At 40.6% G+C, this 23,848-nt stretch overlaps 1 protein-coding gene across 1 annotated transcript in view; it reads right to left on the reverse strand.

Moving 5' to 3' along the window:
- The window catches only part of GSDME (gasdermin E), a 40,540-nt gene that overhangs the window by 8,401 nt on the left and 8,291 nt on the right, over nt 1-23,848 (reverse strand). The window contains exons 4-5 of the mRNA XM_077303782.1: nt 23,253-23,424; nt 20,772-20,892 (exon numbers count right to left, since the gene is read on the reverse strand). Of these exons, the coding sequence (XP_077159897.1) occupies nt 20,772-20,892; nt 23,253-23,424 (293 nt within the window). The remainder of the gene's footprint in view (nt 1-20,771; nt 20,893-23,252; nt 23,425-23,848) is intronic.

Raw genomic sequence — 23,848 nt, forward strand, 5'->3', positions numbered from 1 at the left:
ACTCTACACTCAGTATCCAACTACGACTTGATTAAAATAACAAAACGAATTAATTTTGGATCTTTGATGCTAAAAAGCATACCTGCAGAGCTGGCTGTTGTACAGATTTACACATAGGGAGTGCTCTGGGACTCCGAGGAGTTCTCTGTGTTGCTGGAAGAAGTCTCAGAGTGTGGAAGGGATGGTAGGGTTTTTTTTTTGGGGGGGGGGGGGAGTCAGGTGAGTGTATGTAAAAAAGCACCTCTGCATTTCTTCCCTATACACTCAGTATCCAACTGTGGCCTGATTAAAATAACAACATGTATTAATTTTGGATCTTTGATGCTAAAAGCCAGTCCTGCAGAGCGGCCTGTTGTACAGATTTACACATAGGGAGTGCTCTGGGGCTCCAAAGGGTTCTCTGTGTGGCTGGAAGAAATCTCAGAGAGTGTGCCAGGGGGTGTTAGGAGAGTTTTTGGAACTACAGGAGTGTGCATGCTACCAACATTTAAACGTGCCAATGAGTGTGGGGGGCTCTGGCTGGGAACTGCCTTTCAAAAAGGGATAAAGGGGGGAGGCATCCTGCTGCTGGACCCACTGCCCCGTGGAAACCACACCGGCATATCTACTGTAGAGTCTGGATGAATATATATTTCAATTCAAACACATAGCTCTCAGCCTGTATGATCTGGCTTTCTAAGGAATTGCTCAGCCAGTTTGCCTACTGAATAGCTCACATATGTCAGAAAGGAAAAGACTGGTTAGGCTCCTCCCCCCCCCCCCCGAAACGGCAGGGAGTGTGATTGCGGTTTGCTGTAGCTTGGCTGTCCAGGGAGTGTGTTTTGGGGTGGTTAGTAGAAGGGTGGGTACGAGTAATGGCTTTTTCTTCTGTTGTGGACTCTTAAAACTGATCAACATGAAGTTTTTATTCTTGTTAATTTCAAAGTAGCAGGCCTCCCCCCCCCCCCCTCCATACACAGAGCCTGAAAGCAGCTAGCTGTATACAGTCAATGATGTGAGAGTATCCGAGTTGACTGATTTATTTTTGGAGAGTGGGTGCCCAAGAAGATTCACAATATAAAGAAAATACATAAAATATATCATATAAAATACATACAGAAGCAAATTTTAAAACCACAATGTAGGACTACTTTAATCCGTTGCAATCCTAAATAAAGCTGACAGCTGCTTAGTAAGGACCGAAAGCGCGAGGTTCGGGTGTACAACCCAGAGGAGATTGTTCCACAAGTATGGGGCTGCTGCTGAAAAGGCCCTTTTTTCATGCAACCACCAAATAATCTTCTTTGGTTACTGGGATAGCCAGGCAGGCCTCTCCCAGTGATCTTAATTCCAGGGCTGAGATTTTCTACGCAGTGGTATTTTTGTGTACAAGGAAGCCTTAGGTTGTCGGGGCTCTCACTCGCAATCTGCCATGGTAAGCCGCATGGAGGATCACCATCTCACTGAGAATTAGATCTACATTCTAGGGAAGATCTTGTGATTGGAACACCAACTCAATAATTTGGGTCTTAAAAGCAGCTAAAGGAGATCTTATGTGGACTGGAGCCGTGGAAATGGAGAAAGGGGGAGCGTTTAACTTTTGTCTCAAAGTCGTTTCACCAAGCAAAAAAAATGGCCTTCCCCAAGCCTGCGTAGGGGGAAGAGATGGGCATAATACAAAGGCCTGACTTTTTTTCTATACCAGGACTTAACGGACCTAGGGAAGGGAGGAAAAATTTCCAATGGGGTAAATAACAGATGGAGAAAGTTCCTCATTACCACAACATCAATCTAGTCACACACATACACACACACCCAACTTCTATCTAGGACCAAATTACATGCTCAGTTTTCTGCTCCGTGTCTTTTTTCCTAGATGCTATTCCTGGGACATCTCTTGCTACCCTACAAAAGCAGGCTCCCCCCTCCTCTCCCATACTTTTGTTTTATAGTCTTGTGTTAATGCCACAACTCGTACTGCTGAAAACTCACAAAATAATAAATACCACAACATAGACAGAGTGTAAAAGAGCACAGACCCCTCCACCTCCCCCCAAAATATTCTCAACACGGAGTGTTTAATCAAGAATTGTATTTATTTGGATTTTTATACAATGTTTAAACAAAGTTATACCCGATAACAGCAATATTCCTACACGTTCTGAAAACCTGCTGCCAGCAATCTGAACAACAGTTTGTACAGATAGAGACAACTTAGTCAGTCAGCTTGGTATAGAGGTCAGAGTGCTAGACACTGATCTTGGAAACACCGCTCTGAATGCAGTTGTGGAGAAAAAATTAAAAGCAAAATGCTTGCTTATCAATTGCACTTAGGGTTTCTTTAGAACAAAGCAGGGGGTTAAGGGAAACATAGTGCTAATCCTCTAAAATGAAATGAATGAGTCTTAAAGCGCAGACTTTAAGATTCCGTTATTCTTGAAGATGTATAAGGGGGTAGGCTGGGGTGGGACTAGGCTGAGGTCCCTGTATCTGTTTTAGTATTGATAAGAGATCCCTCAAAAAAAAAAAAACAGGACGTGTGTCTTAACGATTTCTGTACTGTGTCCGGTCCTCTGAAAAAAACAGGCATTTCCCCCTTGCAACTATACCATATGTCTAAAAGCAGTTTGTGGATCTGAAGGAGTAACAGATTAAAGATAAACTGTCACAGATGAACATTTTCCTGCCTGTCCTTTCCTTTCTTAGCATTTGGGGTGGGGGGCGGGGGGCGGGGAGGGTCTAACATTATCAGCTTGCTTGTCTCTAATCAGGACTTCTGTGAAGACACTGCCTGTGAAGGCAGAGGTTTTTTTCCACCAGCGCTATGTCTTCAAACTGCATAGGAACTGCAAGGAAGTGTGGTGTTTATGCTTGGGGAGATAATGGAAAGCAAGACAATCAGAGTACATTCCAAGATTTTGACAAACAGTTGCCTGATTGCAAATAAATTTTATTTAGCTGCTACCTAAATCATGAAGAACGTATATGCTTCAGGTTCCTTTTAGCAAACACCAAAATAGCCCAGGCATCTGAACCTGCTCATATTTATAAAATAAGAAAGTGATGTTTTCAAAGTACAGGATGCTTGTACAAACAGAAATATTATTTACATCGATCTTGTTAATTGTTAAATCTTGGCAATGTTATAAGCTCGAAGAAAACTTTAGGGGTCCAACAGAAATGCGCTCCCCCTTTTCCTCCAAAACAACTTTACCAAAGCAATGTGCCTTTTTACATACCATCACCGTAGTTGTATCGTTAAAAAGTTTTGATTTAAAAAAAACAAAACCACATGCTGCAAATTATGAACCTGTGTAGGCATGGTACCTTGGTAGAACTAAACAAACAAACAAACAAACAAACAAAGGTCTTGCATAACAACAGAGGTGCTGCAAGGTTACAACAAGATTAAACTAAATCTCCAAAGAGATTCCCCCACAGCCTAAAGAATAAAATATCCTGAAAAAATAAGCATATACGCTATATAAGACTTGTTTTGGTAGCTTAAGAGGCCAAACCGGTAAGAAATATTGCACTACGTGTCTGCACTTTCCTTAGAGTGTTGTACTCTAAATAACTGAATATAAAATAAGACAATATTTAAAATCTTAATTAGGACCGCCAATAAATAAAACTAAATTACACAGATGTCATACTAAATACGACGGATTTTCTCGTCCTTCCATTTTCTCGCATCAACCCCTGCGAGGTAGTTTAGGCCGAGTGATTGCCCAGGGTTGCACAGTAGCCGTTACAGTTGAATGGGGATTTGAACTCAAACCTCTCCAGTACTAGTTCAGCACTGCTCGCTACACCATACTACTTCTCTGATTATTATTCAACTTTCCAACCAAAATACTGGCTTCCAAAGTACCCGCTTTACCAAAAGACTATATGGATGGCATGTAAAATTCCATCAACATTGACTCCAGGGTTAGGGATCCCCTTACTGCAGCACACCCCCCCCCCCCGATCCTAATGATTATAGTTAGACATCAGAAAGAGGCATTCTCCGCAGAGCTTCCGGTGTTACATTATGTGAACATATTATTTGATGGCAGATACTGAAAAGTCAGATTATGTAAAAGTGCTTTTATGTAACAATTATAATTTTTGATAGGCCAGGTTTTCTGGTGTTGAGAAAATTTGTAATTCTTCTTCCATGTTTGTATTCTGGATTTATTTTATCTAATTAGCGGCCATTTGTGATAGTTTACAATAAGGGGTCCAGTTGCAATGTATGGCTGCGAAAGTTGGACCATAAGGAAGGCCGAGCGTCAAAGAATTGAGGCTTTTGAACTCTGGTGCTGGAGAAGACTCTTGTGAGTCCCTTGGACTGCAAGGCGAACAAACCAGTCAGTCCTAGAGGAGATCAGCCCTGACTGCTCTTTAGAAGGCCAGATCCTGAAGATGAAACTCAAATATTTTGGCCACCTCATGAGAAGGAAGGACTCCCTGGAGAAGAGCCTAATGCTGGGAGCGATCGAGGGCAAAAGAAGAAGGGGACGACAGAGAATGAGGTGGCTGGATGGAGTCACTGAATCAGTAGGTGCAAACTTAAATGGACTCCGGGGAATGGTAGAGGACAGGAAGGCCTGGAGGATCATTGTCCATGGGGTCGCGATGGGTCGGACACGACTTCGCACATAACAACAACAACAACAACAATAAGGGGTACAACTAAACTCTTCTATATGTATAGCAACGATACAGCACAAAAGAAATGTGCATCATAAAGTATTATTTCATTAGTTTGGGATAATTAGCATTTACCAAATCTTCATCTAGCATTCCTCTAATAAATATCTGGTAAGCCATCTGATCCAGGCACTTTTTCCGATCTAATTTTTATAGCTTCCATAACCACCGTTATTGTTATAGGACCAACACAATCCATCTTTGTTCTTCTGTAATTTTTAGCCAAATTTTGCTTCCTATTTTTCTATTTTTGTCAATAATACATCATGGCCTTTATAGAGATTAGAATTTATAGCAAGCTTTTTGTTTTACTTCCATTTGTTTTAGCGTTATCACGGAAAGTGTTGTAAGATATTTTATTTGATGAGAGAAATTCCTGGTAAATTTCTTAAGTCATCCTCTTTTCGAATTTCTTTTTTGTCTCTTTTTCTCGGGTTCAGCATTACGTTGTATAAACAGTTCACATGCATCCAAAACCATTCTCAAATTCCATTATTTAAAATACTTTATAATTCTGCAGACTTCAATATGTGAGACAAATCGAATCTTTTGCTCCTCACTTTTGTATTCTGGATTATTTTATCTAATTAGCTGTTTTTTGTGATAGCTTACAATAAAGGACTCAAGTAAATTCTTCTAATGCAAATTAGACTCTTCTACCATATATGTATAGCATTGATATTGCATAATAAAATTATGCATAATAAATTGTTATTTCATTAGTTTGGGATAATTAACATTTACTAATACATTGGAGAAAGCCAACCTTTTATTATTATTCAGCCACCCCGATTTTAATGCTTTCTAAACACAGGAGTAATAATTTACAGTTGGATAATTAAATCTTCAGGCAACATTTTATATAAACCCTAAGAAATGCCTGGCTAAAATGCATAGGGACTGATGTAAGAATAGGCCGATAGCATGGCTGTTTGATCTCGAGTGCGCATTAGTGAGACAACATGAGGCTCTTATGTGCCCATGCTCTAACAGTTCTCAAACAATATTACTTATTTATTTATTAACTTGCCAACCACCTAATCATAGACCTAATCATCACCACCTAATATTTCATTTAATCTCCATCTAAATTGTACTAGGTGTTAAGAACCAAATTTACCAGGTTGTGGCCAGAAAATGTATCCTATGAGGGAGAACAATTCCCCTTTACCTAATTCTATCAGCACACTTGTTTCGTGTCATGCCCTTCAATATGTGGGGGAAATCTAATCTTTTGTACTTACTCGGGGCTTTCCCCAGTGCTGGATTCTACAACATGGTTTAGACCTTCCACAACCAATATGTTTACAGTTCATAACGCATTTATTGCAAACATCTGATTTTGTTTTACCTAGAGTTTTTAATGTTCATACTGCTTTAATGGCTCTGGTTTTAATAATGGGAAAGTTGGCCTAGACAATGACTAAATAAATGTAACTGTTCAAATAACCATAATTCTCCACTGAATCAGCAAGCTGGATATTAATATTTTAACAAAATAAAATACTAAAATAAGAATACAATTTTCTTTCTATGAACCGTACGATAGCCAGATTCAAACCCACTAGTTCTTACAGGGCGATCTATGTAGGTGACTTTCCTCTCCTCTCAAAAAGTGAAAAGCTTCAAATTTGGCTCAAAACAAAACAGTGTATGTACTACTTATTAAAAATGTAGCCCCTTTACTGCTGTACAATTTGTTACACATCTAATTACAATATAAATCAAACTGATTTACTTTAGAATGTTATCTTTATAGAAAGAACAATCCGAACACATGGGGAAAATTACCTATGCAGATGCCTTAGTATCTCTTTCTTGTTATTTGGAACTCATGTCCACTTAGTTGTCCAGACAAATTGTAAAGATTCACATCTTTTTGTAATCTATAGATTTTTTACAGAGTAATCCCAGTCTGCCATCATTTCCATATTTCTTCAGTTCCTCAGAGCTGCATTACAGGTTCCAACGGTGTCTCTAATCATAGATATAGCTACAGATCTCCCAAAATTTAAATCCAAAATTGCTTTTGGATGCACCATGCTCTGATTAAAGCCCAATTGGGCATCTGCTGAGCTACTACCCTCAATCCTATGAAACAGTTTCACATCCAAGTGGAGGGGTAGGGTGCATTGAACTTGTACTTCTTGGGCGCCTTTCTTTTTACAACCATGTTTTATTCTCCCTCTACTCATAGATGCCCCTGAGAACACAGGGAGAGGAAAAGTCTGATTCTCACTATAGAGTGGGAAGGCCCCCACACTCAAGCAGGTAGACAAATATTGTGCACACATATATAGCTTAAGGGAAGACAACTGAAGCGATCAGTGCTGATTTAGAGAAGTTTTATTATTAAATTTTAAATTTGTAACCTTAAATTTTAAATTTGGAGATTCTTTTACTCTCTGGGAGCGGTGTCATCCTTTCCAGAGTGTTTATCATAATTGACAGATCCGGCACCCCTCAAGAAGCTGTACTTTTGATGGTATGATATCTGGTTACAATAGTCACAGCAGTCGCGCTTCACAGGGCAATGTGCCGCCTCGACTATCTGCACAAACAGCTGCCAATCCACTGTTTCATCAGAGAGCTGCAACAAAAAAAACAAACACAATCCTATTTTTTATTTCTACCCCACTGCTGAGGGATTCCTGACAGTTAGAGAGGGTTTTTCTGTGGAACAAGCTTCCTCAACTGGTGGTGGGTTCTCCATGTTTGGAGATTTTTAATCAGAGGCTGGATAGCCATCTGACGGAGAGGCTGATTCTGTGAAGGCAAAGGGGTGGCAGGTGACAGTGGATGAGCGATAGGGTTGTGAGTATCCTCCATTTGGGGGGGGGGGGTGGACTAGACGACCCAAGAGACCCCTTCCAACTCTTATGATTCTATGAATCTATTATTCTTTCTCCCTTTGTCCCACATTCCCCTCACTTACCCCTTACTAAAAACTGAGCACACTCAGTTGGCACATGTAAATATCGCGGGATGATCCCAGCACGAGGAAGGACGCCGTCTTGAACCGGGGACTTTCTTTAAAACAAAAGAAAGCTCGTTCTTGTGCATCCTCTGCTGCTCTTGTACGCTCCTGCATGATGGAAGAGGCTATCAATGAGGGAATGAAGCTCGTGCCAAAGGATTCGGATCTCATGGAGGAGGCAAAATGTGAAGAAATGAAGTCGGAGAGAGGGCCTGTTCGTGAAGATGTGGGTGAGCCTGAAGAAGCAGCGTGCAACGTAGTTTCACAAGATGGCGGAAAAGTTGCTGCTGAAGAGGAAGAGCACTCTGAGTGTGCTCAGTTTTTAGTAGAAGGGGTAAGTAGAAGGGGTAAGTGAGGGGAATGTGGGACAAAGGGAGAAAGAATAATAGATTCATAGAATCATAAGAGTTGGAAGGGGTCTCTTGGGTCGTCTAGTCCACCCCCCCCCCCAAATGGAGGATACTCACAACCCTATCGCTCATCCACTGTCACCTGCCACCCCTTTGCCTTCACAGAATCAGCCTCTCCGTCAGATGGCTATCCAGCCTCTGATTAAAAATCTCCAAACATGGAGAACCCACCACCAGTTGAGGAAGCTTGTTCCACAGAAAAACCCTCTCTAACTGTCAGGAATCCCTCAGCAGTGGGGTAGAAATAAAAAATAGGATTGTGTTTGTTTTTTTTGTTGCAGCTCTCTGATGAAACAGTGGATTGGCAGCTGTTTGTGCAGATAGTCGAGGCGGCACATTGCCCTGTGAAGCGCGACTGCTGTGACTATTGTAACCAGATATCATACCATCAAAAGTACAGCTTCTTGAGGGGTGCCGGATCTGTCAATTATGATAAACACTCTGGAAAGGATGACACCGCTCCCAGAGAGTAAAAGAATCTCCAAATTTAAAATTTAAGGTTACAAATTTAAAATTTAATAATAAAACTTCTCTAAATCAGCACTGATCGCTTCAGTTGTCTTCCCTTAAGCTATATATGTGTGCACAATATTTGTCTACCTGCTTGAGTGTGGGGGCCTTCCCACTCTATAGTGAGAATCAGACTTTTCCTCTCCCTGTGTTCTCAGGGGCATCTATGAGTAGAGGGAGAATAAAACATGGTTGTAAAAAGAAAGGCGCCCAAGAAGTACAAGTTCAATGCACCCTACCCCTCCACTTGGATGTGAAACTGTTTCATAGGATTGAGGGTAGTAGCTCAGCAGATGCCCAATTGGGCTTTAATCAGAGCATGGTGCATCCAAAAGCAATTTTGGATTTAAATTTTGGGAGATCTGTAGCTATATCTATGATTAGAGACACCGTTGGAACCTGTAATGCAGCTCTGAGGAACTGAAGAAATATGGAAATGATGGCAGACTGGGATTACTCTGTAAAAAATCTATAGATTACAAAAAGATGTGAATCTTTACAATTTGTCTGGACAACTAAGTGGACATGAGTTCCAAATAACAAGAAAGAGATACTAAGGCATCTGCATAGGTAATTTTCCCCATGTGTTCGGATTGTTCTTTCTATAAAGATAACATTCTAAAGTAAATCAGTTTGATTTATATTGTAATTAGATGTGTAACAAATTGTACAGCAGTAAAGGGGCTACATTTTTAATAAGTAGTACATACACTGTTTTGTTTTGAGCCAAATTTGAAGCTTTTCACTTTTTGAGAGGAGAGGAAAGTCACCTACATAGATCGCCCTGTAAGAACTAGTGGGTTTGAATCTGGCTATCGTACGGTTCATAGAAAGAAAATTGTATTCTTATTTTAGTATTTTATTTTGTTAAAATATTAATATCCAGCTTGCTGATTCAGTGGAGAATTATGGTTATTTGAACAGTTACATTTATTTAGTCATTGTCTAGGCCAACTTTCCCATTATTAAAACCAGAGCCATTAAAGCAGTATGAACATTAAAAACTCTAGGTAAAACAAAATCAGATGTTTGCAATAAATGCGTTATGAACTGTAAACATATTGGTTGTGGAAGGTCTAAACCATGTTGTAGAATCCAGCACTGGGGAAAGCCCCGAGTAAGTACAAAAGATTAGATTTCCCCCACATATTGAAGGGCATGACACGAAACAAGTGTGCTGATAGAATTAGGTAAAGGGGAATTGTTCTCCCTCATAGGATACATTTTCTGGCCACAACCTGGTAAATTTGGTTCTTAACACCTAGTACAATTTAGATGGAGATTAAATGAAATATTAGGTGGTGATGATTAGGTCTATGATTAGGTGGTTGGCAAGTTAATAAATAAATAAGTAATATTGTTTGAGAACTGTTAGAGCATGGGCACATAAGAGCCTCATGTTGTCTCACTAATGCGCACTCGAGATCAAACAGCCATGCTATCGGCCTATTCTTACATCAGTCCCTATGCATTTTAGCCAGGCATTTCTTAGGGTTTATATAAAATGTTGCCTGAAGATTTAATTATCCAACTGTAAATTATTACTCCTGTGTTTAGAAAGCATTAAAATCGGGGTGGCTGAATAATAATAAAAGGTTGGCTTTCTCCAATGTATTAGTAAATGTTAATTATCCCAAACTAATGAAATAACAATTTATTATGCATAATTTTATTATGCAATATCAATGCTATACATATATGGTAGAAGAGTCTAATTTGCATTAGAAGAATTTACTTGAGTCCTTTATTGTAAGCTATCACAAAAAACAGCTAATTAGATAAAATAATCCAGAATACAAAAGTGAGGAGCAAAAGATTCGATTTGTCTCACATATTGAAGTCTGCAGAATTATAAAGTATTTTAAATAATGGAATTTGAGAATGGTTTTGGATGCATGTGAACTGTTTATACAACGTAATGCTGAACCCGAGAAAAAGAGACAAAAAAGAAATTCGAAAAGAGGATGACTTAAGAAATTTACCAGGAATTTCTCTCATCAAATAAAATATCTTACAACACTTTCCGTGATAACGCTAAAACAAATGGAAGTAAAACAAAAAGCTTGCTATAAATTCTAATCTCTATAAAGGCCATGATGTATTATTGACAAAAATAGAAAAATAGGAAGCAAAATTTGGCTAAAAATTACAGAAGAACAAAGATGGATTGTGTTGGTCCTATAACAATAACGGTGGTTATGGAAGCTATAAAAATTAGATCGGAAAAAGTGCCTGGATCAGATGGCTTACCAGATATTTATTAGAGGAATGCTAGATGAAGATTTGGTAAATGCTAATTATCCCAAACTAATGAAATAATACTTTATGATGCACATTTCTTTTGTGCTGTATCGTTGCTATACATATAGAAGAGTTTAGTTGTACCCCTTATTGTTGTTGTTGTTGTTGTTATGTGCGAAGTCGTGTCCGACCCATCGCGACCCCATGGACAATGATCCTCCAGGCCTTCCTGTCCTCTACCATTCCCCGGAGTCCATTTAAGTTTGCACCTACTGATTCAGTGACTCCATCCAGCCACCTCATTCTCTGTCGTCCCCTTCTTCTTTTGCCCTCGATCGCTCCCAGCATTAGGCTCTTCTCCAGGGAGTCCTTCCTTCTCATGAGGTGGCCAAAATATTTGAGTTTCATCTTCAGGATCTGGCCTTCTAAAGAGCAGTCAGGGCTGATCTCCTCTAGGACTGACTGGTTTGTTCGCCTTGCAGTCCAAGGGACTCACAAGAGTCTTCTCCAGCACCAGAGTTCAAAAGCCTCAATTCTTTGACGCTCGGCCTTCCTTATGGTCCAACTTTCGCAGCCATACATTGCAACTGGACCCCTTATTGTAAACTATCACAAATGGCCGCTAATTAGATAAAATAAATCCAGAATACAAACATGGAAGAAGAATTACAAATTTTCTCAACACCAGAAAACCTGGCCTATCAAAAATTATAATTGTTACATAAAAGCACTTTTACATAATCTGACTTTTCAGTATCTGCCATCAAATAATATGTTCACATAATGTAACACCGGAAGCTCTGCGGAGAATGCCTCTTTCTGATGTCTAACTATAATCATTAGGATCGGGGGGGGGGGGGTGTGCTGCAGTAAGGGGATCCCTAACCCTGGAGTCAATGTTGATGGAATTTTACATGCCATCCATATAGTCTTTTGGTAAAGCGGGTACTTTGGAAGCCAGTATTTTGGTTGGAAAGTTGAATAATAATCAGAGAAGTAGTATGGTGTAGCGAGCAGTGCTGAACTAGTACTGGAGAGGTTTGAGTTCAAATCCCCATTCAACTGTAACGGCTACTGTGCAACCCTGGGCAATCACTCGGCCTAAACTACCTCGCAGGGGTTGATGCGAGAAAATGGAAGGACGAGAAAATCCGTCGTATTTAGTATGACATCTGTGTAATTTAGTTTTATTTATTGGCGGTCCTAATTAAGATTTTAAATATTGTCTTATTTTATATTCAGTTATTTAGAGTACAACACTCTAAGGAAAGTGCAGACACGTAGTGCAATATTTCTTACCGGTTTGGCCTCTTAAGCTACCAAAACAAGTCTTATATAGCGTATATGCTTATTTTTTCAGGATATTTTATTCTTTAGGCTGTGGGGGAATCTCTTTGGAGATTTAGTTTAATCTTGTTGTAACCTTGCAGCACCTCTGTTGTTATGCAAGACCTTTGTTTGTTTGTTTGTTTGTTTGTTTAGTTCTACCAAGGTACCATGCCTACACAGGTTCATAATTTGCAGCATGTGGTTTTGTTTTTTTTAAATCAAAACTTTTTAACGATACAACTACGGTGATGGTATGTAAAAAGGCACATTGCTTTGGTAAAGTTGTTTTGGAGGAAAAGGGGGAGCGCATTTCTGTTGGACCCCTAAAGTTTTCTTCGAGCTTATAACATTGCCAAGATTTAACAATTAACAAGATCGATGTAAATAATATTTCTGTTTGTACAAGCATCCTGTACTTTGAAAACATCACTTTCTTATTTTATAAATATGAGCAGGTTCAGATGCCTGGGCTATTTTGGTGTTTGCTAAAAGGAACCTGAAGCATATACGTTCTTCATGATTTAGGTAGCAGCTAAATAAAATTTATTTGCAATCAGGCAACTGTTTGTCAAAATCTTGGAATGTACTCTGATTGTCTTGCTTTCCATTATCTCCCCAAGCATAAACACCACACTTCCTTGCAGTTCCTATGCAGTTTGAAGACATAGCGCTGGTGGAAAAAAACCTCTGCCTTCACAGGCAGTGTCTTCACAGAAGTCCTGATTAGAGACAAGCAAGCTGATAATGTTAGACCCTCCCCGCCCCCCGCCCCCCACCCCAAATGCTAAGAAAGGAAAGGACAGGCAGGAAAATGTTCATCTGTGACAGTTTATCTTTAATCTGTTACTCCTTCAGATCCACAAACTGCTTTTAGACATATGGTATAGTTGCAAGGGGGAAATGCCTGTTTTTTTCAGAGGACCGGACACAGTACAGAAATCGTTAAGACACACGTCCTGTTTTTTTTTTTTTGAGGGATCTCTTATCAATACTAAAACAGATACAGGGACCTCAGCCTAGTCCCACCCCAGCCTACCCCCTTATACATCTTCAAGAATAACGGAATCTTAAAGTCTGCGCTTTAAGACTCATTCATTTCATTTTAGAGGATTAGCACTATGTTTCCCTTAACCCCCTGCTTTGTTCTAAAGAAACCCTAAGTGCAATTGATAAGCAAGCATTTTGCTTTTAATTTTTTCTCCACAACTGCATTCAGAGCGGTGTTTCCAAGATCAGTGTCTAGCACTCTGACCTCTATACCAAGCTGACTGACTAAGTTGTCTCTATCTGTACAAACTGTTGTTCAGATTGCTGGCAGCAGGTTTTCAGAACGTGTAGGAATATTGCTGTTATCGGGTATAACTTTGTTTAAACATTGTATAAAAATCCAAATAAATACAATTCTTGATTAAACACTCCGTGTTGAGAATATTTTGGGGGGAGGTGGAGGGGTCTGTGCTCTTTTACACTCTGTCTATGTTGTGGTATTTATTATTTTGTGAGTTTTCAGCAGTACGAGTTGTGGCATTAACACAAGACTATAAAACAAAAGTATGGGAGAGGAGGGGGGAGCCTGCTTTTGTAGGGTAGCAAGAGATGTCCCAGGAATAGCATCTAGGAAAAAAGACACGGAGCAGAAAACTGAGCATGTAATTTGGTCCTAGATAGAAGTTGGGTGTGTGTGTATGTGTGTGACTAGATTGATGTTGTGGTAATGAGGAACTTTCTCCATCTGTTATTTACCCCATTGGAAATTTTTCCTCCCTTCCCTAGGTCCGTTAAGTCCTGGTATAGAAAAAAAGTCAGGCCTTTGTATTATGCCCATCTTTTCCCCCTACGCAGGCTTGGGGAAGGCCATTTTTTTTGCTTGGTGAAACGACTTTGAGACAAAAGTTAAACGCTCCCCCTTTCTCCATTTCCACGGCTCCAGTCCACATAAGATCTCCTTTAGCTGCTTTTAAGACCCAAATTATTGAGTTGGTGTTCCAATCACAAGATCTTCCCTAGAATGTAGATCTAATTCTCAGTGAGATGGTGATCCTCCATGCGGCTTACCATGGCAGATTGCGAGTGAGAGCCCCGACAACCTAAGGCTTCCTTGTACACAAAAATACCACTGCGTAGAAAATCTCAGCCCTGGAATTAAGATCACTGGGAGAGGCCTGCCTGGCTATCCCAGTAACCAAAGAAGATTATTTGGTGGTTGCATGAAAAAAGGGCCTTTTCAGCAGCAGCCCCATACTTGTGGAACAATCTCCTCTGGGTTGTACACCCGAACCTCGCGCTTTCGGTCCTTACTAAGCAGCTGTCAGCTTTATTTAGGATTGCAACGGATTAAAGTAGTCCTACATTGTGGTTTTAAAATTTGCTTCTGTATGTATTTTATATGATATATTTTATGTATTTTCTTTATATTGTGAATCTTCTTGGGCACCCACTCTCCAAAAATAAATCAGTCAACTCGGATACTCTCACATCATTGACTGTATACAGCTAGCTGCTTTCAGGCTCTGTGTATGGAGGGGGGGGGGGAGGCCTGCTACTTTGAAATTAACAAGAATAAAAACTTCATGTTGATCAGTTTTAAGAGTCCACAACAGAAGAAAAAGCCATTACTCGTACCCACCCTTCTACTAACCACCCCAAAACACACTCCCTGGACAGCCAAGCTACAGCAAACCGCAATCACACTCCCTGCCGTTTCGGGGGGGGGGGGGAGGAGCCTAACCAGTCTTTTCCTTTCTGACATATGTGAGCTATTCAGTAGGCAAACTGGCTGAGCAATTCCTTAGAAAGCCAGATCATACAGGCTGAGAGCTATGTGTTTGAATTGAAATATATATTCATCCAGACTCTACAGTAGATATGCCGGTGTGGTTTCCACGGGGCAGTGGGTCCAGCAGCAGGATGCCTCCCCCCTTTATCCCTTTTTGAAAGGCAGTTCCCAGCCAGAGCCCCCCACACTCATTGGCACGTTTAAATGTTGGTAGCATGCACACTCCTGTAGTTCCAAAAACTCTCCTAACACCCCCTGGCACACTCTCTGAGATTTCTTCCAGCCACACAGAGAACCCTTTGGAGCCCCAGAGCACTCCCTATGTGTAAATCTGTACAACAGGCCGCTCTGCAGGACTGGCTTTTAGCATCAAAGATCCAAAATTAATACATGTTGTTATTTTAATCAGGCCACAGTTGGATACTGAGTGTATAGGGAAGAAATGCAGAGGTGCTTTTTTACATACACTCACCTGACTCCCCCCCCCCCCCAAAAAAAAACCCTACCATCCCTTCCACACTCTGAGACTTCTTCCAGCAACACAGAGAACTCCTCGGAGTCCCAGAGCACTCCCTATGTGTAAATCTGTACAACAGCCAGCTCTGCAGGTATGCTTTTTAGCATCAAAGATCCAAAATTAATTCGTTTTGTTATTTTAATCAAGTCGTAGTTGGATACTGAGTGTAGAGTAGGTGCTTTTTTTTTTTTTGTTTTACATGCTGGTAATAAGGATATTGCCTTTAATTGACACAAATCTAGTGCATGGAGAGATACATTCAAAGTGGGTTGGATAATTTTAAAAAAACGATTTGAAATATCCTGGATCTACCATTTAAAAATCCTGTCAGACCCTGCGCGGTCTCTGCACATTGTTTAATATGTGTTGGGAGGGGAGGGGAGGGGGGTTAACTGTGGGGCAAGGTTGAGAGATATGCAAAGGATTCCATTGCAAACCGTGTGTTTGAAAGAGAGAAAATAAATCAGGCTTCTGTGTATCAGGAGCACAGGGCTGTTTTTTTAGCATCAAAGATCCAAAATTAATATGTTTATTTTAATCAGGCTATGATACTGTGAAATTAACAAGGATAGAAAATACAGCCATTGCTTAAGCATCCACCCTGGACATTCTGTTGGCCTAAGTGATGAACCAGCAGATATTCCCAACAATAGAAAAAAAACGTTGCTCATTACATCAAAGCACACTTGCAGGACGATAAAGAAGGCTGCAGCAAAGCAATGTTATCTACCCAGGCCTTTCAGGGGGGGAAGAGAGGGGCAGCCCAAATTCAGCCACACACCATTAGGTCTCTCCACATCCTTTAATATGTTTAGTCGAGGAGAGGTTGGTCGGGGGAGCCAGGGCTGGAAGCTGACCACAAGGATTTCCTGATCAGAGAGCTCTCAAAGTGCTGGCTGTATACACAGGATCTCTGTATCAAGAGCATAGGGGCTGGTACTTTTTGAAATTAACAAGTATTAAAAAACACTGCTTAAGTGCCAACCATGGACATTCTGTTGAACTAAGTGATCCCCAGGCGAGACTCCCTCCACGCTTTTTGTTTATATGTTTTTAATTGATCAGTTTTAAGAGGGGGCAGTCAGAAATTCCTATATATATTTTTACCCCAGGCTATTCTTATCTACACACGCAGCTGCACAGGCATTTCCGGACCTGTCAAGTTGATGAGGAAGTGTACCCCTACCGTACTACTCTCTGCCATGGTGCTTCTTGTGCTTGGATTAAGGTTAATAAAAGCTACATGTAAACACTGAAAGGCAAATGTATTAGTGTTGCCAAAACTTTCACTCCCATTCCCAGGGCAATTTTATCTAATTATGTCTGGAAATTTCTCAGAATGGCTGTAGTCCCCTGAACCAGTCCATGAAGAAGAGGTAGCTTTAGAGAAAACCAAAATGAAGGGAAAGATAACAGGCTGCATGTAGATGGTACGTGACATCTAGGTGTGAAGAGGCTTGAAAAATGAAGGAATTGATGTAAACAAATGCCTGTGAACAATAATAGATATTTGCAAAGATTCAAAGATGCCTGTGTTAACTGACACAGCTCTTGAGAGGGGCCCACTATCCCCCTCCTCTTTCCCCCATCTCCTTCTCCTCTTTTCACGCACACACACACAAGCACACATTCTCTGCCTATGTAAACATCAGCTCCAAGGCACCAGGGCTTGTCGCTGATAAGAGAATGGCTTATTAGATAAACAGATTATAAATTAAAAAATGACAACATGAAATGTAGGTAGATTAGTAATATTATATTTTATGGTAAAAGGAGGTATAGGCCAGTCAGAGACTGATTATGTCATAGGTCATAACCAAATAATAAAATGGAATTCTTATGCCATCAGGAGATAAATGATTGCTAGAAAAACAGCAACATGTCTGGCTTGTATCCAGGATTTAGGCATGTTTTATACTGCATGTTTTAACCCTGTTTGACGTTATGTTAAAATTGACTCAAAGTGGATGGATTTAGGAGTTCTTTGTTTGATTTGGTATAAATGTATGTAACAGAGAAGGGTATGCACATATTCTCTCTGATCCTTTGGAGAAGAGAAAGTGTGACCTTTAAGATTTCTTGGGCCAATAATATCATATTGCATTTTGAGACCTTCCCTCCTTTCTGATCGAATCTGGGAAAGAGAGAGGGGGCACAACAGAAGAAAACCCCTTTCATGAGAAACTTTAATAAAGATACAGCATGGGAACCTAAGTTGATAAGATTCAATGCCTGTGTGACATCAGCAGCCAGCAGTTTATTTACTTCACTCTCCCCATTTACATGATTACATAAACGTATCTACTCTAAAATGGCAAGGAGGCATAGTGCTTTCTATACTGGTAACTTTCAAGACAGGTTGCTGGTAAAATACCTTCCAAAGTTAGGTCAAATGAACAGGGGTCATAAAGATTGGCTCCTGCTGAGTTCAAAAGTATGTGCCCTGTACTACTAAGTCATAGGAAACAGAAGAATTTGTTTTATTTTTATTTACTTTGTTTATAGTCTGTCTTCTCCACTAAGATTCCAAGTAGATTACAGGATAAAATCCCTAGGAAGCTCACAAGAACATATGGGCAAATGAAACTGCCCCATGCTGAAACCTACCATTGGTCTTCCAAGGTCAGTTCTGACCTCTCAGAATGGCTGTACCGCTCCTGGCGAAGGACTTTCAAAACAGCACCTACCAGATATTTTTAAAGTGGAGATGCCAAGGATTAAGCCTGGGAACAGATCCTCTCTCATTGAGAAATATCCTCTTTACTCAAGAGTCCCAGGCACAAACAAACACAGTGCCTTCACTAGCAATCAGGAGCTACTAAGAAATGGCATGGTCCTATTCCCCGAGAATGCAAAATGTGTAGGAGGTAACAAGGCAATTGAAAGAGAGCAAGGGTGGATGCCATAACCGCTTGAAAGACGTCTTATAAAGACAGCCTCTAATATGCAAATAGCAGGAGGGCTTAAAATAGCAAATAACAACAGCATTATCACAAAGGAGAGGACAGCAAATTTCAGATTTCAAGATTAAACCTCTAATTTAAGCAGTAGAATAAAGTAAAGCAAAACAAAGAAGCTGCACAATTTCTTATAATTTACTGCCATAAAACATTACTTCACAAGTCAATAAAGCTTTTACGTATGTTTAGTTAGTTTAAACACAAATCAATCTATATCATCAAAGATGCTAAACACCAGAGATCAGAAATACCCTGCCACTAGAACAGTGAAAAAAACCCGATAATAGTTATGCAGACACACTTGTTGTTGTGAGAGTGGAACATGGAGTGGGGTGTGGAGGAGAATATCTGGGTATGAGAAGAGTTTGGATTTTCTAGGGAGACGCCCCAGCCATTCTCCCCTCCCCTCAACACCCATCGTCTTCAAATTATAACAACCAGGACAGATAAAGAGACAGAAAGAACCCACATCTTTTATGGCTTGAGTGATAAGATTAAATAGGGCAGGGCACACTTGAGCAGGAAAAAAGGACAAAGGTTAATAAACCCAAGGCTGCTAACTTTATTATTTGTGAACTCAAAAAAGGCACTCCAGTCGAGAGGAGCCATTGCTACAAAATATCATAATTTATAAAAATGTAAAGTTTTGCATTTAGGAAGGAATAATCAAATGCATCATTATAGGATGGGGGAGACCTGTCTTGGCAGTAGTATGTGCGAAAATCATCTCGGGGTCTTAGTACACCATACACTAAACATGAATCAGCAGTGTGACTTAGTGGCTAATAAATTAGTGACAGGCTAATAAATTATTCCAGTACTGAAGACTGGTTCTGGGAAGGCAAAAATGGAGGGGGTGGGAATTTGTGTCCTGCTTGTCAGCTTTCTGGAGGCATCTGCTTGGCCATTGTGTGCTAGACTAGAATAGCGATCCCCAACCTGTGGGCTGCGGACCACCTGTGATCCGTCGACTAATTGGAGGTGGGCCACGAAGGAAGCTTTCTCTCCCCCCCCCCCCCGGCCCTTTACAACACACTTCGGGTGTCATTGTCTCCCATCACTCCCAGATGGGACTATCTTGTTGCAGAGAAACAAGCTCAGGGAACACATTGATTTGTCATTGTCATGAGTCAAAATTTCCATGAAAATAAAATGTTCCTTCTGTTCATTGTTGTGGCGTGTCTGTATCTTATTTTGAAGAGACGTTTAAACATTACCATAGCGACCAGAGTCAGAGAGCGTTAGGGCAGTAGTTGAGAGTAGAGGAGTAACTACCCCTCCCCGCACCGGGCCTCAGTAAAATTGTCAAGCGTTGAGTGGTCCCCAGTGATAAAAAGGTTGGGGACCACTGGACTAAAAGAACTGTCTGGTGCAGCCTGATTGTTCTTATGCACAGGAAGCATAATTTCCCTATTGTTCTTTTTTCCATACTGAGCGCAATGGTTAAGAGCCGCAAACTCTAGCCTGGAAAATGGGGCTTGATCCCACACTCCTCCACATGAAACCTCTGCTGGGTGACGCTGGGCCAGTCACAGTTTTCTCAGAACTCTGTCAGCCCCACCTACCTCACAGGGTGTCTGTTGTGGGGAAAGGAAGGAAAGGAGTTTGTAGGCCACTTTTAAACTCTTTATGGTAGAGAAAAGTGGGGCCTAAAAATTAAATCCTCTTCTATGCCACATCGCAACCCAATCCATCCTTTAACATTCAAGAGGAGCTGGGCAATCCAATCACCTGTAAAATGTCACATGTCTCCTCCCGAGCAAACTATCACCATTAAAAGACTCAGAGGAGCTCTGGTAAGAAAGCAGATGGTGGATGAGCAGAGTACAACTCCCGCAAGAATTAGCAAAGAAATACTGACTCTAACAGATGGGCCTGTTTGGGTGAGTTAGCCTCATGTGTTTACTCATGTATGCTGACACAGGAATGATGCTGTCATATCTGAATCACTGTCAAGGTAGTCTCTCTGTCACATGCAAACAAGCTGCTTACAGCTTCCTTGAAATGCACTTGCAATTTCAGCAAAACCAGGATGTACTTTATAGAGTCATCCAGTGTTTTTGTTGCTTAAGGAAAAGAAAAAAAGAGAAAGGATGAAAGAAAACTGCTGGTACTCTTATACAGGGTTGCATAGATTTCTACCAATCCCCCCTCCAAGGTGCCACTACTTTGCACTGGCGAGAACCAGCACACACACACACAAAGATACAGAATCACATATACTTGCGCAATTGTCATTTTTGCCCCATGAATAAAACCTGTTTGAATGACCTATCATGTTCTAATGCATCCAATCAAGGTAACACAGCTCACTAAATAGTAGTACTCTGCAATGCTGCCCACAGGAGGGGGCGGGAAATGGGCCATTACCTACCAAATTGACCGTCACGCTTTATATACAGTTCTATTACACTGTACGCAATAGCTGTGGGAGCTGGGATCTCCAAGATCACATTAGAATCCTTCATCACATTCACATTTTCACTCACGGATACCTGAGGGAGAGAGGCATCCGTTCATTAATTTGCACTGGTTTGATCCCAGCACTGCAGTAATTCAGCCACAAAACAACTATTGGAGGAGCCAAGTTGGAGGAGTGGCTTATAAATCTAAATAATAATAATAATAATAATAATAATAATAATAATAATAATAATAACAACAACAGCAGCAGCAGCAACAACAGCAACAACAGCAACAGCAGCAACAGCAGCAACAACAGCAACAACAGCAGCAGCAGCAACAGCAGCAACAGCAGCAACAGCAGCAACAGCAACAATAACAATAATAACAATGTCAAAGCAAAGGGAGAAATGTCTCTGGAGTGCTACAGGAATATATTTTGACACACTGTTATTACTTGGTTAGTTTCACAAGTCCAAGATAAAGGAAGTGAAAAAGCAGAACTTCTCATCATTTTTCCTCAATTCAAACACTTAAAATGCAAGCAGGGAAGCAGTCAGGAGGCCAGTATCTTCTAATTGCGAAACATGTTCAGGACAAATTAAGAAAAAATAATCTTAAACACGCAAAAAGATTTTAAAAAATATATATTGCTATAGGTTTAGCTACTTAGCTTAAATGGATTTCTAAAAGGATAAAAGCAAATTCAGAGGGCAAATGTACCACAGATACAGGAGTTGGATCCTGCTTAAATTTCTGCATGCGCAAAAGGAGCAACTTTTGTCCATTTCAAACCAACCAAGGAGACTCTGACAATTCTGGAGGGGAGCTATCCCCTAGGAACAGCCTTTGGTGGGAAGTGTTTCCAGCTGTCACCGATGGTGGAATTGGCCCCTGTTCCGTACACCTATGGAAATCTGGGAAGGATCTAACCATTATCCAGAACAGTTCTAAATGGATCGCTCATGTTCAGAGGTACTTGTAAAGTTTATATTACCAGATGTCAGACAGAAGAAACTGGGTGCCTCATTACTGTTCTATTTATGAGCAACTGTAATCACTGCTAGTTACACAACATTCAATGAACTTCTGGTATGAGCCATCAAAAGTCATTTAGCCCAGGATGCATTCAGACTATAGGTCTTCAAATATTGCTTGAAGTGTACAAATCTTAAATGTGTAGCTGACTATCTGCACTTCACAAAATAGGCTTGGACACAATCCACCAAGAACTTCTCCTTCACATGTGCAGAGGCTATGCAATATCAAGGGATTTTATTCCTGCAGCTTCTACTTTTCTTTGCCACTTCAAATTTTATTTATCATTTCATCAGAGTACAACATTTAACAAGCTCAGAAAGTTATGTGTAAATTATTAAATTACATTTACAAATAATAGCTTCCGACTGTATTTGCTATATAAAAAGGTAACTAAACCTCCTACTCAAAACTTCTAAATCCAATTTCATTTCCCTTTATGAATCGTAACCAAGAGTCAAAAATCCACATACTTTTTTCTAATATACTCTATATCCAAAGATTCCATTTTGTCTTAAAGTCCAATGGTAGTTTATTTTCGACATATCTTGTCAGTTTCGCCATCTAGGCGAGTTCTAACATTTTCAACTGCTAATTAAATATGGTGGGTATCTCCTTTAAGTTCCAATTTGTCATCCATACAATCCTTGCTGCGGTCATCAAGTATCTCAATATCTCTCCATATTTTAAATCTTTTTCCTTATCAAAAAATCCTAAAGAAAAACTTCTGGATTTAAGGCTATGGTGTCTTTAAGTATTTTTGAAATTTCTCTATGGATATCCTGCCAGAATAGCCTTGCATGTTTGCAGGTCCACCACATGTAAAGCCTCTACTATTTTCAAAAGAGCTTGTATAGGAGATGCTCATTCTTTGAAGCATGCTACTGGGACCACACATGAGCCTCTTGTGGCGCAGAGTGGTAAGGCAGCCGTCTGAAAGCTTTGCCCATGAGGCTGGGAGTTCAATCCCAGCAGCTGGCTCAAGGTTGACTCAGCCTTCCATCCTTCCGAGGTTGGTAAAATGAGTACCCAGCTTGCTGGGGGGTAAACGGTAATGACTGGGGAAGGCACTGGCAAACCACCCTGTATTGAGTCTGCCATGAAAACGCTAGAGGCCGTCATCCCCAAGGGTCAGACATGACTCGGTGCTTGCACAGGGGATACCTTTACCTTTACCTTTACTGGGACCACACAAGTGCTTATGTGCAAAAAGCCTAGCATCAGCAAAACTAGAGGGGGATGTAGCAAGCAAGAAATATTATTCAGTCTTAAACATGAATGGAATATGTGGAAATGGCATGTATGTAAAAAGATTTTGGTTTACTCCAATGACTCCCTTCTGCCAAGATTGAGAAAAACGGAGTGGAAGCAGGCCATTGAATTCAACCCAATAGCCTGATTTTTATGACCTTACCTTTATAACCTTGGTATGTAATCCCACCCTACTGGCCGCATTTTCTTCCTTCTGAAACTGTTCGGATATTAAACATTTCTGAGTTGTTACTATTCTTTCTGTCAAGAGACAAAGAACTTCATGCTTTCTTTCAAGTATTTGTTGCAGCAATGTATTATGTAGATTTATTGTCCTGTAAGAAGAGAGCAAGCATCTTACATACAAGCTCCATACAAGACCCTGATGACTGCTGCTTCCATTTCCATAGGATGCATGGGCCTCCACCCAGAGCCAGGCTATTCCCCCAGCAGCATGGCTTTCCCACTTTACAGGGCTGAGGTATATTGGCACAGGTGCTATGTCAAGGCTAGAATAAAGGGTGGGGGAAGAAGAGAGTTTTAAATCATCACGGAAGGTCCTGAGTTCATGCTAGTATCCCCGTGACAGTCTTCATAACTATGAAACTGTAGCTTCTAAATTCCAAATCTCATTTCCCGGCCTGCACCCAGGGTACCAGAGCAATAAAAAACAGCCCAGTTTCCTTCATCAGGTTAGCCTGAAGTTTCCTTCATCAAAAAACAGCAGCTACAGTTCTATAATGCCAAATCTTGCACAGC

This window comes from Paroedura picta, chromosome 11 (assembly GCF_049243985.1).
Source record: "Paroedura picta isolate Pp20150507F chromosome 11, Ppicta_v3.0, whole genome shotgun sequence".
In the NCBI taxonomy this organism is placed as follows: Eukaryota; Metazoa; Chordata; class Lepidosauria; order Squamata; family Gekkonidae; genus Paroedura; species Paroedura picta.